The sequence below is a fragment of the Podarcis tiliguerta genome, assembly GCF_965153285.1.
Source record: "Podarcis tiliguerta genome assembly, chromosome: 2".
In the NCBI taxonomy this organism is placed as follows: Eukaryota; Metazoa; Chordata; class Lepidosauria; order Squamata; family Lacertidae; genus Podarcis; species Podarcis tiliguerta.
The window spans coordinates 13,640,855-13,659,271 of NC_139535.1; the positions used below are offsets into that span (position 1 = coordinate 13,640,855).

The following is an 18,417-nucleotide window of genomic DNA, read 5'->3' on the forward strand; positions in this document are numbered from 1 at the left end:
CTTCCTAATATTTAGGTGGAATCTTCTTTCTTGTAGTTTGGATCCATTGCTCCGTGTCCGCTTCTCTGGAGCAGCAGAAAACAACCTTTCTCCCTCCTCTATGTGACATCCTTTTATATATTTGAACATGGCTATCATATCACCCCTTAACCTCCTCTTCTCCAGGCTAAACATGCCCAGCTCCCTTAGCCGTTCCTCATAAGGCATCGTTTCCAGGCCTTTGACCATTTTGGTTGCCCTCCTCTGGACACGTTCCAGTTTGTCAGTGTCCTTCTTGAACTGTGGTGCCCAGAACTGGACACAGTACTCCAGGTGAGGTCTGACCAGAGCAGAATACAGTGGCACTATTACTTCCCTTGATCTAGATGCTATACTCCTATTGAAGGAGTATAAAATCTGAAGCCTGTCATTTCAAACACAGAGGAATTGTTTTGATTTTTATTTTACCTAATAGCACTTGCTTTCAGAAGAGTCTTGCTGGTTCAGACCACGGCTCCCCACCTCCTCCCTGCAGCCCTTGTTTATTTCATATATTAAAGACTCAAAGAAAGCAACAGCAGTTTAAGAGTTACAATATAAGAGCAGACTTGCCCTCCACTTGTTCAAACAAGAGATACTTAACTGTGGTTCTGCAAATCCCTGGAGCAGTTTGGACATTAAGCGATTAATGGCACGCACAAATGCAGTAAGCGGAATTGCTTTTATTTATTTACAAGGTTTCTTACACACCTTTCGACATCAGGTCCCAGAGTGGGTGACGACAATTAAACAATCATAAAAAGAAACAGAGATCTCCAAACATCTCTTAAAAACTTACATGTTTAGACTCTGGCTCCTAATTTTTAAAATTTTCTGTTCAGTTTTATTTCACGTATAGTTTACTTCTGTTTTTAGTAAATGCTATTGGGATATTGTTGTTTTGTTTATTTGGAAATGTTTGGAAACCAGCTCCTCTAAAAAAACAAAAAAAAAAACCCTAAGCTGTATCTTCGTGATTCACGTATTAGCTGCCCTTCTGTCCCAGTGGGGGGCGGCATCTTGCAAAATCATCAGTTTCTTAAAGCAACAGGTTACCATAACTTCTCTATTAGAATTATATTGAAGGATTTATAGGGGTTCACATTATCACATTCGTTATGGCCCTTTGGGCCACTACCACACCCTGAGCAGCTTGGACATTAAGCGATTAATGGCACATACATATGCAGTGAGGACGAGATGGTTAGACAGTGTTCTCGAAGCTACAAACATGAGTCTGACCAAACTGCGGGTGGCAGTGGAAGACAGGAGTGCCTGGCGTGCTCTGGTCCATGGGGTCACGAAGAGTTGGACACGACTGAACGATTAAACAACAACAACAACAACAACATATGCAGTAAGCGGAATTGCTTTTATTTATTTACAAGGTTTCTTACACACCTTTCGACATCAGGTCCTAGAGTGAGTGACAACAACTAAACAATTATAAAAAGTTATAGAACAACTACTTGAAGCACATAAAACAACCCACCTCTTTAGATAATTAAGGGGGCATTTAAATGCCCCCATATCAAGTCTCTATTTGTGTATCATGTATTTGCAGACAAGTCCTTTTTAATCATGCTTCTATTTTGTGTGTTTCTTTTCCAAATAAAATATAGCTATGGGGTTGTGATCCGAAGCACGCTGCCAATCTGGATCAGGGCCTCATGCCAGTTCCGCATTGAAAAGCCTCCCCTCTTCAGCTACTACTTCCCCCTGAAGCTGTGTCTGAATGGCAGTTTTCATGTGTTTGGCTTCCCACAACAGAGCGCTATTTGGAGGGGAAAGCCTGCAGGGCCCATTCAGACTTGACAGCAATAAAACTGCATGATAGAGTCAGACTGTTACTAATTCCCTCTAAAGATGTTGGCGGGGACGATGACGACTTAATATGCTGAGCCCATTTCACACCACACATACTCCCCCCCCCAAAAAAAAAGTTCTTTCCCCAGGGAGGAAAGTATAGGGGGGGGGGATTCAGTTCCTTAGCCACCCATCCCTGGTTTTAAAGGACCCTGATGTTGGGAAAGATGGAGGCCCACAAGGAGAAGGGGAGGACAGAGGACGAGATGGTTGGACAGTGTTCTCGAAGCTACCAGCATGAGTTTGACCAAACTGCGGAAGGCAGTGGAAGACAGGAGTGCCTGGCGTGCTCTGGTCCATGGGGTCACGAAGAGTCGGACACGACTAAACGACTAAACAACAACAACAAAGAACAAACATACCCGGACAAACTTAGTTGATCTCTAAGGTGCTACTGGACAATCGTCTTTAAAAACAAAAAAGGAAGCATGGGGGATCCTGGATACTTCTGTTCTCCCAGATGTCTGTTTTTGGGACCATAGATCCAAGGATCCCGTAATCAATCTGGTGGGAAACTCAATGGCACCCCTCTGGAGGCTTCACCCAGGGCAGAAACCCAGGCTGGAACTGCCCCCCCCCTCCGCTACAGCTCTGAGCAGGACACAGAAGAATGCAGCAACCTGTGAGTTCAGCCCACCAACCTGCTGTGCATTTATGATGGATGGGGCGGGGGGAATGGGGCTCTTTTCAGTGCATTCTGCTTGGAAAGCAAATGGCCTGTCAGGGGAGAGAGGCAACGCTCCTTGCCTTCTCCACCAGATTGCTGCATCTGGGAGGGGGTATTATCCTGCCTTTTACTCATAAGAGGGGCTTCCTTCATGAGTGAAAAGGTGTGCATGTGTGTGTGTGTGTGTGTTTGTTTGTTTGTTTGTTTGTTTGTTTGTTGCAAGCTCATAACTCACAAGGAATTATTAGCTACATTTCCCGTCAAGATTCTGCATATAACTTAAGTGCAGGTCTGTTGTGTTTTTTAATACAGTGGTACCTCAGGTTACATACGCTTCAGGTTGCATACGCTTCAGGTTACAGACTCCGCTAACCCAGAAATAGTGCTTCAGGTTAAGAACTTTGCTTCAGGTTGAGAACAGAAATTCTGCTCCGGCGGTGTGGCAGCAGCAGGAGGCCCCATTAGCTAAAGGGGTGCTTCAGGTTAAGAACAGTTTCAGGTTAAGAACAGACCTCTGGAATGAATTAAGTACTTAACCTGAGGTACCACTGTACACAAATTGCCAGCAGGATCTCCAATCAAGAATCAGGCCCCTTGAGTGGGTTATTTCACCTACCTGCCAAAGTCCCTTGTGCACTACTTCCTGAGCACCCAACGGACGGCAGCTTTTCGGGTCCTTGGGAGCCGCATTGCAGGGGGTTTCCGATGGCCCTTTGCTCAGCGGGAAACTTGGGCTTGCTCACCAAGTAAATGCTCACCAACCCACTCAGCACTTTCCAGGCACCAAGCCAAAGCTGCTTCCTTCAGGGATCATCTGTGCAACTGGCTTCCTCACGTGAAATTCTGCTGATCCAGGAGAGCCAGTGTGGTGTAGTGGTTAAGAGTGGTGGACTCATAATCTGGGGAACCGGGTTCGCGTCTCCGCTCCTCCACATGCAGCTGCTGGGTGACCTTGGGCCACTCACACTTCTTTGAAGTCTCTCAGCCCCACTCACCTCACGGAGTGTTTGTTGTGGGGGAGGAAGGGAAAGGAGAATGTGAGCCGCTTTGAGACTCCTTCGGGTAGTGATAAAGCGGGATATCAACTCCAAACTTTTCTTCTTCTTCTTCATCCAACCATGGGGCAAGAGGGTATGCACTGAGGGAGACTGCCTCAAGTTCCAATTTGGGCCCAGTGCTGGGCCAAATCTGACCTGCAGGCTGGAGGATCTCTATCCCTGGAGTCTTCTTGTATAATTATTATTATTTTTTGGTATAATTTCTTTGTTTTACATTTTAGAATATTCATTTAAACAACTTCCCTTCTTCTCTTTCCATGGTTCATTTTGCACGCCATAAATCCCTGCATATTTTACATAAACTAAAGCATTCAGTATTCCATTGTTGCATCCATCAAAACTTATTTACACTGTTGAATTTATGCTGCCAACGTTTTCAAGTGTACGCAATTTTTACCCATATACAGTGGCACCTCGGGTTAAGTACTTAATTCTTTCCGGAGGTCCGTTCTTAACCTGAAACTGTTCTTAACCTGAAGCACCACTTTAGCTAGTGGGGCCTCCCGCTGCTGCCGTGCCACTGCCATGCGATTTCTGTTTTCATCCTGAAGCAAAGTTCTTAACCCGAGGTACTATTTCTGGGTTAGCAGAGTCTTTAACCTGAAGCGTCTGTAACCTAAGGTACCACTGTATTCAAATAAACATTTGCCAATCTTCTTTAAAAGTATGTTCCTCTATTTCTCTTATTCTATATGTTAAGTCTGCAGGCTACGCATATTCCATCAGCTTAAGTTGCCATTCTTCTTTAGCTGGGACCTCACTCGTTTTCCATTTTTGGGCTAACAAAACACGGGCTGCTGTAGTGGCATACATAAATAGCCTTTTTAGACACCTGGGAATTTCCATCTGAATTATCCCCAACAAAAAGGACTCTGGTTTGTTTGTTTTTTGGAAAAGTACTTTTAAGCATTTTTTTCCAATTCATTATAAATTATTTCCCAATACCCTTTTGCCCTTTTACAAGTCCAGCACATAGCCTCATTGCCTCTTGTATCATTATTATAATGGGACGACCTGTTAAAATTTTGCAGTTTGCTGCAGAAGCTGGACGTTTACTTGCTTGTATCATTTCTGTTTCGCAGCTTTGCCTTTCTAATTCTGGGTCCGCCTGCTAGCGATTGGTGCTTCCTTCTACAGAACACATGGATGGAACGGAACTCCAAAGGATGGGTCTGTGACATCACAGCTGCAAAGACCAATGAGAATCAAGCCACATTCTCTCCTGTCCTCTTCCCAACTCCCATGGATGCTAGTAGGAACCCAGACACAAAAGTAAGTTCATTTCCCCGAGTTACCGACTGCGGCGTTCTCCCCACAATCTCACCTTCAGCCCTGAGCTACCCTCAGCTGTGCCTGTGACTTCAGTTCTGGCCCAAGACCCCCTTGTTGTCCTCCTTTCCCTTTCAGTCCTTGCTCCTAAGGGTTCACAACTGATATAATTTGACAGAAACAATTAACCCTCAAGCAACCTTTCATTAGCATCTTTTCATACGCACATTTGGCTTGATAAAGTCGAGCTGCGTGCTCTTCCATTGCATACTTGCGTGGGCTACACCGAGGTTCTAAGCCACTTCATGGACAGGTCAGAGGACTTCTAGATTGAGACACGGAGGAGAGAAGGTGCAACCTTGCGCCTGAGAGTTGTCAGCATAGGACTTTATTCAAGTAAGTCCTGTTCAGAGTAGATGCAAATAAATTAATGGACTTGATTGAGTCATGTCCCTTAACTCCAATGGATCTACTCCAAATAAGACAATGGAGACAACCCACTGTTGCTCTTTTTTACAAGCCCATGTACTGAATAGAGGGATGCAGGTGGTGCTGTGGTCTAAACCAGTGTTCCCCAACCTTGGGCCTCCAGCTGTTTTTGGACTACAATTCCCATCATCCTTGACCACTGGTCTTGCTAGCGAGGGATGATGGGAGTTGTAGTCCAAAAACAGCTGGAGGCCCAAGGTTGGGGAACACTGCTCTAAACCACTGAGCCTCTTGGGCTTGCCGATCAGAAGGTCAGCAGTTTGAATCTGCGAGGCGGGGTGAGCTCCCATTGCTCTGTCCCAGCTCCTGCCAACCTAGCAGTTTGAAAGCACACCAGTGCAACTAGATAAATAGGTACCGCTCTGGCGAGAAGGTAAACGGCATTTCCCTGCGCTCTGGTTTCTGTCACAGTGTTCCGTTGCACCACAAGTGGTTTAGTCATGCTGGCCACATGACCCAGAAAGCTTTCTGTCGGCTCCCTCGGCCTGAAAGTAGAGATCAGCGCTACACCCCATAGTCGCCTTTGACTGGACTTAACCGTCCAGGGGTCCTATACGACTGCATAGAGGTAAATGTTACATTCACTCGCAGGTTCTAAGAGTCTTCACTACGCAAGGGCGAGCTTCACCTGCTACATTCTGAATATCAAACCACTCTTTAGCACTCGGTTGGCACAGACGGAAGTTCACCTTTTCTCCGGATTTGCATTTGCTCTGAACAGCACCAGATTTAGGGCAGTGTGGGCGGTTCCACCACACAGGGAGCTGAGCTGAAGGGGTGCGGAACTGAGAAGATCCATAACTGAGAAGGTGCATTTGGAATTTGGGCACCATATTATGAAAGATTACCAAAGCCCACACCTGCTCTGATTTAGCACTAAATAGCAGAATTCCTCTGGGGAAGGAAACCACTCAGACCTGTGCTTAGAAAGTGTGGGTTAAGTGGAGAACTGCTCAGACACATGGGATAAGCCTGCACCTCCATCACTAAAGGTAAAGGTACCCCTGCCCGTACGGGCCAGTCGTGTCCGACTCTAGGGTTGTGCACCCATCTCACTTAAGAGGCCGGGGGCCAGCACTGTCCACAGACACTTCCGGGTCACGTGGCCAGTGTGACATCGCTGCTCTGGCGAGCCAGCGCAGCACACGGAACACCGTTTACCTTCCCGCATGTGTGGTACCTATTTATCTACTTGCACTTAGGGGTGCTTTCGAACTGCTAGGTGGGCAGGAGCTGGGACCGAAAGACGGAAGCTCACCCCGCCGCGGGGATTCGAACCGCCGACCTTTCGATCGGCAAGCCCTAGGCGCTGAGGTTTTACCCACAGCGCCACCATCACCTCCATCACTAGTTGTGTACGAAAACATCCTGGAATGCATCCCTTTGCAGATTGGCTTTCTTTCTCTTGCGTTTCTGTGTCTTGTGGCAAAAATAATAATACTGGTAGTGCTTTTCATTCAGCAGCCGGTCTGACCATCTTCTTTGTCTGACCTCACCCTCATGCAATCACTGATCAAGCCTTAAAGGGGCGGGGAGAACGGAGGCCACATTCTCTTGTCCATGGTGGGTGGGGGACAGAGGCAAAAGTAGGCAGGGCCAGAGATGCACCTCATCAACACTCCTCTCTCTATCTGGGATCGCAAGAGGCAGGATCACAGTTCAAGGGCACATTCAAGCCAGGCAAAGGCACTCAAGGAGGCAGCCAAGCAGGGGTGGTGAGGGCTGTGGCCTGGGGAGAGGAGGTCTGCCCTGGGGAGATGTAAAGGGATTGTCCAGACAGTTACACAACACTGACCTTTGTACTCTCTTAGGAAACTTCTCGGTTTTCCTAAGTGTTTACCCATGCAAGGCCTCTTCCCCAGCCTTGCCATAAAGGTAAAGGTAAAGGGACCCCTGACCATTAGGTCCAGTCGTGGACGACTCTGGGGTTGCGGCGCTCATCTCGCTTTATGGGCCGAGGGAGCTGGCGTACAGCTTCCGGGTCATGTGGCCAGCATGACCAAGCCGCTTCTGGTGAAACCAGGGCAGCGCACGGAAACGCTGTTTACCTTCCCGCTGGAGCGGTACCTATTTATCTACTTGCACTTTGACGTGCTTCCGAACAGCTAGGTTGGCAGGAGCAGGGACCGAGCAACAGGAACTCACCCCGTTGCGGGGATTCAAACCGCTGACCTTCTGATCAGCAAGTCCTATGCTCTGTGGTTTAACCCACAGCGCCACCATAATTCCTGGCGGCTGGCCATGTTGGCTGGGGCTGATGTGAGTTGTGGCCCTCAACAACATCTGGAGGGCAACACATTGGCTGTCCCTGTCCTGGAGGAACCAGGCACATGATCACCATTATCAACGGGGCACCGGTTGCCACTTCCGTACAGTGACGGCTTCCATTCTGAGATGCCTGCTTTCTTCTCCAGGTCTCGGAGGACCATTGATGCCACTGCACAAGAAGACATGTTTGGCGTTGCATCCGTAGAACCTGGCCTTTCTTCGTATGGGTGCCTGCATCCCCAAGCCCATCCCTCCAGCACCACTGAGTGTCAGCAACTTACTCTCAGCGAAGGAGAGCTTGGAGATAGCCAACCGGGGATCTGACACCATGCTGACAGCTTGCTTAGACCACGCCCTGTTAGAGTTCCCCCGTGAGCCGCGCTGCCTCCAGGACAATGCCACCTTGACCGTCCAGGTGAGAGGGAGGAAAAGGATGGAGTTTGTCTCCGGCGGAGGTGAGAACAAGATAGTCATCTCTTGGTCAAAGAAGAAAACCCGCTATAACATTGAGGTCTCCAGCCTGGAGGTGTATCTGGACCGGCTGTCCCTCTGCCCAGCTCCACTGACCTCTGAGAATTTGGAGAAGGTGGGGCAGGAGCTCCTTAAGTGGGGAGATGTCACAAAGGACCTGCGGGCCTGCCTTGATCTAGCCATAGCAGAGATTGAGAAGGAGCCCCCTTCAGTGAAGAGCAATGCTGAGTTGACCATTGAATGTGAAGGTTCCTGCTTGGATTTCATTTCTGGGAAGGGGAAGTCCCGCATCCACATCCTTTTCTCCGATAGACAACCTCGGTACCGGGTTCGAGTTACTTGCATGGACATCTACGTAGACAGGTTGAACAGCCGCGCGGTGCCCCTCACCTCTGAGAACTTGCTTAAAGTGTGGAAGGAGACAGAAGGCCTGAAAGGATGTACGGTGGACCTTCGGGCCTGCCTCAAGCGAGCCTTGCAGGAGTTTAATGCTTTGACTCCACGACACCGGGCCAATGCCACCATCTTCATTGACTGCGATGGGAAGAACTTCAAGATGGTTTCCGGGCATGGAGACAGCTGGATCTCTGTTTTCAATGTTGTCGGAGATCAACATTGCCGAAGAGAAGTGGTTCTGGCACTGGCGGATTCCGGGTCGTCCGGCAGGGTAACAGGCCCGACCTCTGCGAAACAAGGGAAAGAAGGACCATCAGTTTGGATGAGGAAACTGGAAGGGAGGAGAGGGGCAGAGGAGGGCCCGTCCAATCAGGCAAGGAGAACTTTCAAAGTGCTGTCCAATGGGAAGAGATCTAAGAGAGGAGGGCCGCCCAATGTGATCGCCTTGGAAGAATTTGCCTCTAGTACTTGGAAATGGGAGGAAGAAACAACATCGTCGTTTGCAGGGAGGACTTTTTCCCGTGAGAAGAGGGCAGATACGGGTCTGTCCAAAAGTTCCAGGGCGCCAGGAAGGGAATGTTCCCTTAAGTCAAAAGCATTATTGACCAGCGGGAAAAGGAAACGGTCTGGTGAGAGGGATGGAAAAGTAGGAGAACTTGCTGGGTGGCAGAGCTTACCCAGTGGAACAGCAACAGAGGAAGTGTTGATCCATGGACACCGGGAGGAGGCTAGGAAAGAAATGGAGCCAACATCCAATGGATCAAGTGAAGAAGAAGATGAAGATGATGATGAAGAAGAGCCACCTGGTGTTCTAGAGGAGTCTTCAGACAGCAGACAGGCAGACGATGGTCCAGAAAGGTGACTCATCTGGAGGACTGGTGAACATGATGGATCCATCCAAGGTCAGTTCTTGGACTGGGACTGAGATGGATGCTTTCCAGGAGCAGGGCGTTGTTTCTGGATCAGGAAGCCGGGGGCTGGTCCACCAAATGAATTGTGCAAGAGTGATACCAAAAATAAATGATCTATGGACCTGAGATGCCACTTATATCTAGCTATGGGGGTTGGGGGAGGCGGAATTTGCTTCCAGATTGTGGTACTGGTGTGGTTCAGCTCACCTCCACGCCACACAATGTCCTCAGCTGTTAATCACCCTGTTAGCCTTGGAGGGGAGGGAACATACAGATAAAAATTTATCTTGTCAGTGGATATGGTTGGGTTGCAGGGGCAAGTGAGAGGTGGGGCATGGAAGCCCCAACCCTTCACACACACACACACACACACACACACTTTTCTTTTTAACCAAAAGAAAAAATAGCATGGAGAAACCTGATCACTTCCCATCTAGCTTGACCTTTGCTATGGACCCCAAGGAAACACACTCGACACTTCCTTATCCTTCAGTAAGTGCAACTCGCTGCTGCCACCTTCTGGCCAAGTCGAGTGTTTGTATTTTGCAGGAGGGATTTGAGTGCATATTGGAACTTTATTAGGTTGATGCCATTAAAGCGATTAAAGGGTTCTGCCACCCTCGTGCAAAGAGCCCACTTTTTAAAAGAAGCAGATTTTCTTGTGGTTAGGAGGAAAGTGACCGGAAAACGCATTATGAGCAAAGATTAAATGGAGAGATGTATAAAAACCCCACGAGCCAAGCAAGAGGGATGCTCATTGTCATATAACTGCCCCGGAAATGAAATCAGAATGGGCACCTCTGTCTTGGCACCAGGAGAGCCTCCCTGGGGAAGATATCTTACCCTACACTCTGGCCGAAGATGACATATGCCCCCCATGTATTCTCAAAACAGTCCTACGATATGGGTGAAGCTAAAAAGGAGTGTGTGGCCTAAAGCCCTCCAGTAAGCTTTGTAGTAAGGAATTGAACACAGGTCTTCTTGTCTTAAGTCCGACACTCTAAGTGCTGGTGTTATACGATGACAGAGAATGACACCCAAGAGATCAAATGGAACATGGTTTATTTGGGTTCTCTCTCTCTCTCTCTCTCTCTCTCTCTCTCTCTCTCTTTATGAAGCCCAGAAATTATGTTTGGGCCAGCAGGCTAGTAAAAATAGTACAGTGGTACCTCGGGTTAAGTACTTAATTCGTTCCGGAGGTCTGTTCTTAACCTGAAACTGTTCTTAACCCGAAGCACCACTTTAGCTAATGGGGGCCTCCTGCTGCCGCCGTGCCGCCGGAGCACGATTTCTGTTCTCATCCTGAAGCAAAGTTCTTAACCTGAAGCACTCTTTCTGGGTTAGCGGAGTGTGTAACCTGAAGCGTATGTAACCTGAAGCGTATGTAACCCGAGGTACCACTGTACACAATGTTAGGACAAAATTGCAGGCAACCCCCCCTAATAATAATAATAATAATAATAATAATAATAATAATACACGTGTGAATAGCTTGTATAAACTTGCTCTGTGAGACTGCATCACAGGATCTCTCAGGGGCAATTCATGTAGGCTAGATAAAGATGTTACAGGAGGGGGGGGAATTGGGAGGCTAATGCGGGTGAATTTCAATTCACTTTGCTTTATAACACTGCGTCAGAAAATACTCTGAGGACTGGGGAGGGCAGGGAGATCAGCTTCTGACAGAAGAGGAGGGGGACTATTCCCCCCCGCCCCACTGCCAGTGTTTCCCGAAGCAGAGAGACAGGAAGACACAGAGCTGTCCAGCTTTGAGATTGTTGCTGGACAACTAGTAGGGAGGTAGCAACTGGGCGATACATCAATAGAGAGGGGGGGAACCCCCCCCCCAATTTCAGAGGTATGAGAACAAAAGAGACGCAGTGGAGGCGGGACATCCTGTCAGTGAGCTGCTTCCTGCAGAAGTGGAGGAGAGGAGTCAGAGATGGCTACTCCGATCCTGGCAAAAGGAGGCCGATCTGTGTTCGCAACATGATACTGTAATAAAACAACTATAAATCAACCAGATGCTCGTTAATTCTTATTGGTGAGCTACCAGGAGGGAGAGGGGAACTTGACATACTGTTATGCACCGCCCAATCTCTGAGAGGTGCGAGATTTCAGGGGTTCCAAGCACCCACTCAGGGTTTTCTTTTGGCAACGAGGCACAGCGGAGACTGAGGTGTCTTTATGTTATATGGTTTGTTTACACACATATACAACCCGAGCCTACAGCGGAGGCGTTCACAGCAGTTCCCAAATTCATGCACAAACTGAAGCGGCACCAATCCTTCGGAATTGTCTCTTTCCCAAATTTTGTAATGCTTTTCTCCAACCGAACCAATGCGGGCAAGGATGCATAGATTGGGGAAAAGGTAGCGTAAAAAAATAAGCAGCAAAAATTAGTGGCAATGACTCGGACGGCATTCTGTTAGGGGAAATGGCTCATGAAAATATTATATGTTAAGTGGGCCCGGCCCGTCGTTGTTCAAGGTGCCTTGAGTTCGATATTCTTAAGAGATCCTTCGCTTTGGAGCATGGCATGTTGTTGCAGAGTCGATTTGTGGCGCATGTCTTTGTCAGTTCAGGTGCACCCAGTGCAGCACAGCTCCAGCAAATATCCCCACGGTGTTCGGAAGCACCTGGCGGCTGGTCCCGCTCCATGGCCACCGCTGCTCCAGCTGCGGCATTTTGTTGCAGAGGTCGTCGCTGTCGCAGCAAGTGGCGTTGTAGGTGAATCCGAAGAAGGAGTCCTTCAGGCCCGATGCATTACAGCTGGGAGACTGGTGGCTGCAGCCCAGCCAGGCGAAGAAGTAGAAGGGGCCTGGACATTAAATCAAGAGGGGGACAGGGTTACACTGTGGTGGGACTAGCAGCAAATTAACCCATGAATCTTAGAATCACTATCAAGACCACCTGACCCAGGAATACTGCAGTACAGTGGTACCTCGGGTTACAGACGCTTCAGGTTACATACGCTTCAGGTTACAGACTCCGCTAACCCAGAAATATTACCTCGGGTTAAGAACTTTGCTTCAGGATGAGAAGAGAAATTGTGCAGCGGTGGTGCAGTGGCAGCAGGAGTCCCCATGAGCTAAAGTGGTGCTTCAGGTTAAGAACAGTTTCAGGTTAGGAACAGACCTCCAGAACGAATTAAGTTCTTAACCCGAGGTGCCACTGTACTCAACTCTCTCCTGTTGATCTATCTAGCAATCTTGCTCCACCTATCTTTCATAGCCAATTGATCTGTTTGCCTATCTGCCTATAATCTATCATAGCCAACTGTCCAATTTCTGTCACTATCTGTTATCTGTCTATCTACCACAGTCTATCAACCATTTTTCTATATCTGTGGATCTATCAACCTTTATCATATCCTATAAATCAAGGTTTCCCAAATTTGGGTTTCCAGCTGTTTTTTTTTTTTTTTGGACTACAACTCCCATCATCCCTAGCTAGCAGGACTCGTCATCAGGGATGATAGGAATTGTAGTCCAAAGACAGCTGGAGACCCCAGTTTGGGAAACCCTGCTATAAATTATCTATCTGCCATCTATCATCTATTTAAATTGACCAATATCTTTTGCTTTGGAAGATGAAGTGTGAGAGAAATGGACTTGTGGTCATCTAAAAGTAGATGGCTGCTCCAGACTCTGCACCCAGGGTAATAATAATAATAATAATAATAATAATAATAATAATAATAATATATTATTTAGACCCCTCCCATCTGGCTGGGCTTCCCCAGCCACTCTGGGCGGCTTCCAAAAAAATATTAAAATACTGTAATACATCAAACATTAAAAGTGTTAAGTTGTGGGTGAAGATATCAGACGACACAGCGATTCTTCAAACAGCTCTTGTTTATTCACAGGCCAGAACAGAACTGAACTGAAGGGTTGAGTCAGCCTGCTTATATAGAGCTCCAGTACATGTTACTGTAACAACTTTCTAAAACTATCCAATCACTGAACGTCACTTTCAATCCTTCATTTGCATAACTATCTACAGTATCCCCCTGCTGGCCCAGGGTGAGAACTTCAGTACATAACAAAAAGCTTCCCTAAACAGGGCTGCTGTTGTACAAGCAGTCCCTAAACCGGGTGGTGCTGGTTGTACAAAAAGAATACACTACTGTTTCCTGCTGTGCAGAAGCCTGTTCTCCAGTTTTATACAGGTTTTCTCCCCCTGCAGAAGAGCCTTCTGCTTTCCTTGCGGATTCCCAAGAGTAAGGTTCCTTTCATGTCATCATCATCATCATTTTTAATTTGTATACCGTCTTCCAATCTTACAATACTCAAGGCGGTTTGCAAGCTGAAGAAACAAAAAATGTACACCTAATGCAATACAAAAATGTGACAAAACTTTAAAAATAAGCAACCTACATCAAAGGAAGTGAGTGTTCTGGTTTGCGAACGTTCTTTGGAACCTGAACGTCCGACGTGGCTTCCGATTGGCTGCAGGAACTTCCTGCAGCCAATCAGAAGCCACACCTTGGTTTCTGAATGTTTTGGAAGTTGAACGGGTTTTTGGAACGGATACTGTTTGACTTCTGAGGTACCACTGTGCTGAGCTGGACTGACCCAAGGCAGTTTCCTATGTTCATGACGTTCCTCTCTTGACACTCACCAAACATTGCAAGCCGCGTTTCGCAGGTCCCGTTGGGTTTCGCCATGCACTCGTGTTCACCCCAGATGCACCCGTTGTATGGGTTCGCAACCTCACAGGCATGGCATTTCAGAGCCCTGGCTGCCGACAGGAGAAACAGAGATGCAGGCTGTATTAAACAAAGGCAGAAGAGTGCAAACAGCAATTTGCACCAGTGCAGAAGTGGCCCAGTCTAAACCTGGGGGCTCAAGGTAGATTCTGCAAAATTGCAAAAAGGGAGGGGTGTGTTCTGGCCAGTGCAGCTGACTCTAATGCCAAGAAAAAGTTCTTGAGATATCCGGCCAAAGGGTCAGTTTTGACTCTGGCTACAAACTCCACATGCAGCCACTGGGGCAGTTAGGTAATTTGAGACGCTGGGCTTTAGGAGGTTCTGCTGCCTTTAGATGTTCATGGGTGTTAAGTTGTGGGTGAACATATCAGATGACACAGCGATTCTTCAAACAGCTCTTGTTTATTCACAGGCCAGAACAGAACTGAACTGAAGGGTTCAGCCAGCCTGCTTATATACAGCTCCACTACAACGCAACAGTAACCATTTTCTGTAACTATCCAATCACTGAACGTCACTTTCAATCCCTTATTTACATATGGGGACCTGAGTGAAAACTAACTACAGTAGCCCCCTGCTGGCCCAGAGTGAGAACTTCAGTACATAACAATGGGTATAACTTCACTTGCTTCAGAATGTGGTGAGCCATCCCTGCTACATTTGGGTGTGTGTTTCTGTGCTCCTGTTCATCCTGTTTTAGAAAACAGAATGATAGAATTGTAGAGTTGGGAGGAAAGCCTAGGGGCATCTAGTCCAATTCGCCTACGATGCAGGAATCCTGCTGAGAAACACTATGGACCTCTGCCCCAAAGACCTTTCTGGATAGCACTTTGTGGGAAAGGAGGCAGGGCCTTTAATGAATTCCACAATCCCATCCGCCTGAATGTCACCTGAAAATTTAAGCCAATAATGCTTCCCTATGGCCTTCTGTCAGGACCTGGACTGCAGAGGAATGGTGGAGGCCGCCCCACCTCCACTTGAACCTTCCCGAGAAGAGGAGGACAATATAGTAATTAAGAATAATATAATTTATTATTTGTACTCCGCCCATCTGCTGGGTTTCCCCAGCCACTCTGGGTGGCTTCCAACAAAGATTAAAAATACATTAAAATGTCACACATTAAAAACTTCACTGAACAGGGCTGCCTTCAGATGTCTTCTAAATGTCAGGTAGTTGTTTATCCGTTTACATCTGATGGGAGGGCGTTCCACAGGGCGGGCGCCACTACCGAAAAGGCCCTCTGCCTGGTTCCCTGTAGCTTTGCTTCTTGCAGTGAGGGAACCGCCAGAAGGCCCTCAGCGCTGGACCTCAGTGTCCCGGCAGAACGATTGGGGTGGAGACGCTCCTTCAGGTATACTGAACCAAGGTCGTTTAAGGCTTTATAGGTCAACTCCAATACTTTGAATTGTGCTCGGAAACGTACTGGGAGCCAATGTAGGTCTTTCAAGACCGGTGTTATGTGCTCTCGGCGGCCGCCCCCAGTCACCAGTCTAGCTGCCGCATTCCTATATTAGTTGTAGTTTCCGGGTCACCTTCAAAGGTAGCCCCATGTAGAGCGCATTGCAGTAGTCCAAGAGGGAGATAACTAGAGCATGCACCACTCTGGTGAGACAGTCCGTGGGCAGGTAGGGTCTCGGCCTGCATACCAGGTGGAGTTGGTAGACAGCTGCCCTGGACATAGAATTGACCTGTGCCTCCATGGACAGCTGTGAGTCCAAAATGACTCCCAGGCTGCATACCTGGTCCTTCAGGGGCACAGTTACCCCATTCAGGACCAGGGTATCCCCCACACCCGCCCGCCCCCTGTCCCCCCAAAACAGTACTTCTGTCTTGTCAGGATTCAACCTCAGTCCATTAGCTGCCATCCATCCTCCAACCGCCTCCAGGCACTCACACAGGACCTTCACTGTCATGACTCTGAGACAGAAGAGGGACGAAGCTGGGAGATAATGGAAGAACAGGAGGGGAAGACAGCAGGGCTGGGGCAACTGACTGACACATTATCTTTAGAAAGCATTCCAGACCCCTCTTCTCCTAGGACCCGGAGGACAGTGAAAGTGGCAGAACAGAAAATGAATAGACAAAAGACCTTACACAGCCACCGTATGGTAAGGGGTGGAGATTCTGACGACTGAGGGTAAAAGGAAGGGAGGAGATTACTTGGAGCAACGCCATTATCCCAGAGATGATGTTCTACATCTCTCTCTGTGAATATTAAATAAAATACCTCGGTAAGAGATCCTTGAGGGATGCCGGTGGCGCTGTGGGTTAAACCACAGAGCCTAGAGCTTGCCGGTCAGAAGGTCGGCGGTTCGAATCCCCACAACGGGGCGAGCTCCCGTTGCTCAGTCCCTGCTCCTGCCCACCTAGCAGTTTGAAAGCACATCAAAGTGCAAGTAGATAAATAGGTACCACACCGGCATGAAGGTAAACGGCGTTTCCGTGCGCTGCTCTGGTTTGCCAGAAGCGGCTTAGTCATGCTGGCCACGTGACCCGGAAGCTGTACAATGGCTCCCTTGGCCAATAAAGCGAGATGAGCGCCGCAACCCCAGAGTCGGTCACGACTGGACCTAACAGTCAGGGGTCCCTTTACCTTTACCATTAAGAGATCCTTGTTTTTCCCACTATTGGCAGCCTGCCACGGGGGGGGGGGGGTCAGATTCCCTGAAGCCTGACACCTTCTAACAACATTAGCTATGGGTGCTGCCATTCCCCACCTGTAAGACCTATTTCCCCCTCCTGATGATGAGCCTTTCTGTGTAAGGGGTGCGGGGATGACTCACCAGTTGCCCAAAAGACGAACATGAAGAAGCAGCAGTGAACCAGCGGCTTTCCATCCATTGTCGATTCCCTTGCATTCAAATCCAAAAGTAATTTAAGGAAATGGTTGGGTGTGGATTGAGAGGACACCACCAACAGGTAATCAGGTAGGGAGGAGGAGGAGGAGGAGAAAGGAGCAAAGCCTGCACACCTGTGCAGAAAAACATCTACTGCTGATCAGGGCTCCCCTCTGCAGCCAGCACACGCCTGGGTTTGCTCAGCGGTTATCAGCACCTGACGACTGTTTACAGATGTGGGCAAGGAAGAAAACCCACAAGCCACCCTTGTCCTATTAAGGGTGCGCCATGATGCTGGACCAAGGGTAGCGTAGAGAGTCAGTGGGAGGAACCAGCAAACCATGAAAAGCCTGTCAGCAACTGCAGGCCAAACCAAGCCAGCACTCACTAAGAACATCATAAAGATGGAAATGTAAGGGAAAAGAAGGCACCTTGCCAACAAAGGTCTGTATAGTTAAAGCCATGGTTTTCCCGGTAGTGATGTATGGAAGTGAGAGCTGGACCATCAAGAAGGCTGATCGCCGAAGAATTGATGCTTTTGAATTATGGTGCTGGAGGAGACTCTTGAGAGTCCCATGGACTGCAAGAAGATCAAACCTATCCATTCTGAAGGAAATCAGCCCTGAGTGCTCACTGAAAGGACAGGTCCTGAAGTTGAGGCTCCAATACTTTGGCCACCTCGTGAGAAGAGAAGACTCCCTGGAAAAGACCCTGATGTTGGGAAAGATGGAGGGCACAAGGAGAAGGGGACGACAGAGGACGAGATGGTTGGACAGTGTTCTCGAAGCTACCAGCATGAGTTTGAGCAGACTGCGGGAGGCAGTGGAAGACAGGAGTGCCTGACGTGCTCTGGTCCATGGGGTCACGAAGAGTCGGACACGACTAAACAGGTGCTGAAATCCCAAGGGAGCAGAAAAGACTATGTATGCGACCACGGCTGCACGGATGTTATTGGTCCAGAGATGGAAAGAAGATAAAGTCCCTACCAGAGAAGAATGGCAAACAAGTTGATGTATTATGCCAAAATGGCTAAAATGACCGGAAGAATCAGAAATCAAAGCTTTAATAAGGAATGAGGAAGATTTATAACTCATCTTAAAGACCATTGTAAACAGTTAAAATTGTTAGTAGGATTGGAATACAGCTTGTAGTTTAATGGTGAATTTTGGGCAAAACCGAGAGGTAAAAGATTTGGATTATTATAAAAGATGCAGATGGAAATGATTAACAGTAGGACCCACAACGGGGAGGAGGGAAGTCCAAGAGATTCCTTGGAATCTTGTTTTTATGTTGTCTGTTGGATATGTGACTGTTAAATTTTAATCTGAAAAACCAAATAAATATTTTTTTAAAAAAACAACAACGTAAGTGTCACAGTGGCCTATCAGGTGGGAAAATCACAATCGGGGCATGAGAACAGCAGCTGTCTCCACGCCTGCAGTTCCAAGCCAC

At 48.0% G+C, this 18,417-nt stretch overlaps 2 protein-coding genes across 2 annotated transcripts; one reads left to right on the forward strand and one right to left on the reverse strand.

Moving 5' to 3' along the window:
- The first annotated feature begins 2,474 nt into the window (after nucleotides 1–2,474).
- Nucleotides 2,475–9,539, forward strand: LOC310670529 (uncharacterized protein). The gene is made up of 3 exons (XM_083426016.1): nucleotides 2,475–2,506; nucleotides 4,747–4,881; nucleotides 7,782–9,539. The coding sequence occupies exon 3, from the start codon at nucleotides 7,859–7,861 to the stop codon at nucleotides 9,362–9,364; it is 1,506 nt and encodes a 501-aa protein (XP_083282142.1). The 5' UTR covers nucleotides 2,475–2,506; nucleotides 4,747–4,881; nucleotides 7,782–7,858; the 3' UTR covers nucleotides 9,365–9,539.
- A 2,054-nt stretch (nucleotides 9,540–11,593) lies between these two features.
- On the reverse strand, nucleotides 11,594–17,386 carry LOC310670969 (lymphocyte antigen 6 complex locus protein G6c-like). The gene is made up of 3 exons (XM_083426867.1): nucleotides 16,912–17,386; nucleotides 14,040–14,159; nucleotides 11,594–12,234 (listed from the first exon to the last, which is right to left on the reverse strand). The coding sequence occupies exons 1-3, from the start codon at nucleotides 16,967–16,969 to the stop codon at nucleotides 11,990–11,992; spliced, it is 423 nt and encodes a 140-aa protein (XP_083282993.1). The 5' UTR covers nucleotides 16,970–17,386; the 3' UTR covers nucleotides 11,594–11,989.
- Between the last annotated feature and the right edge of the window lie 1,031 nt (nucleotides 17,387–18,417).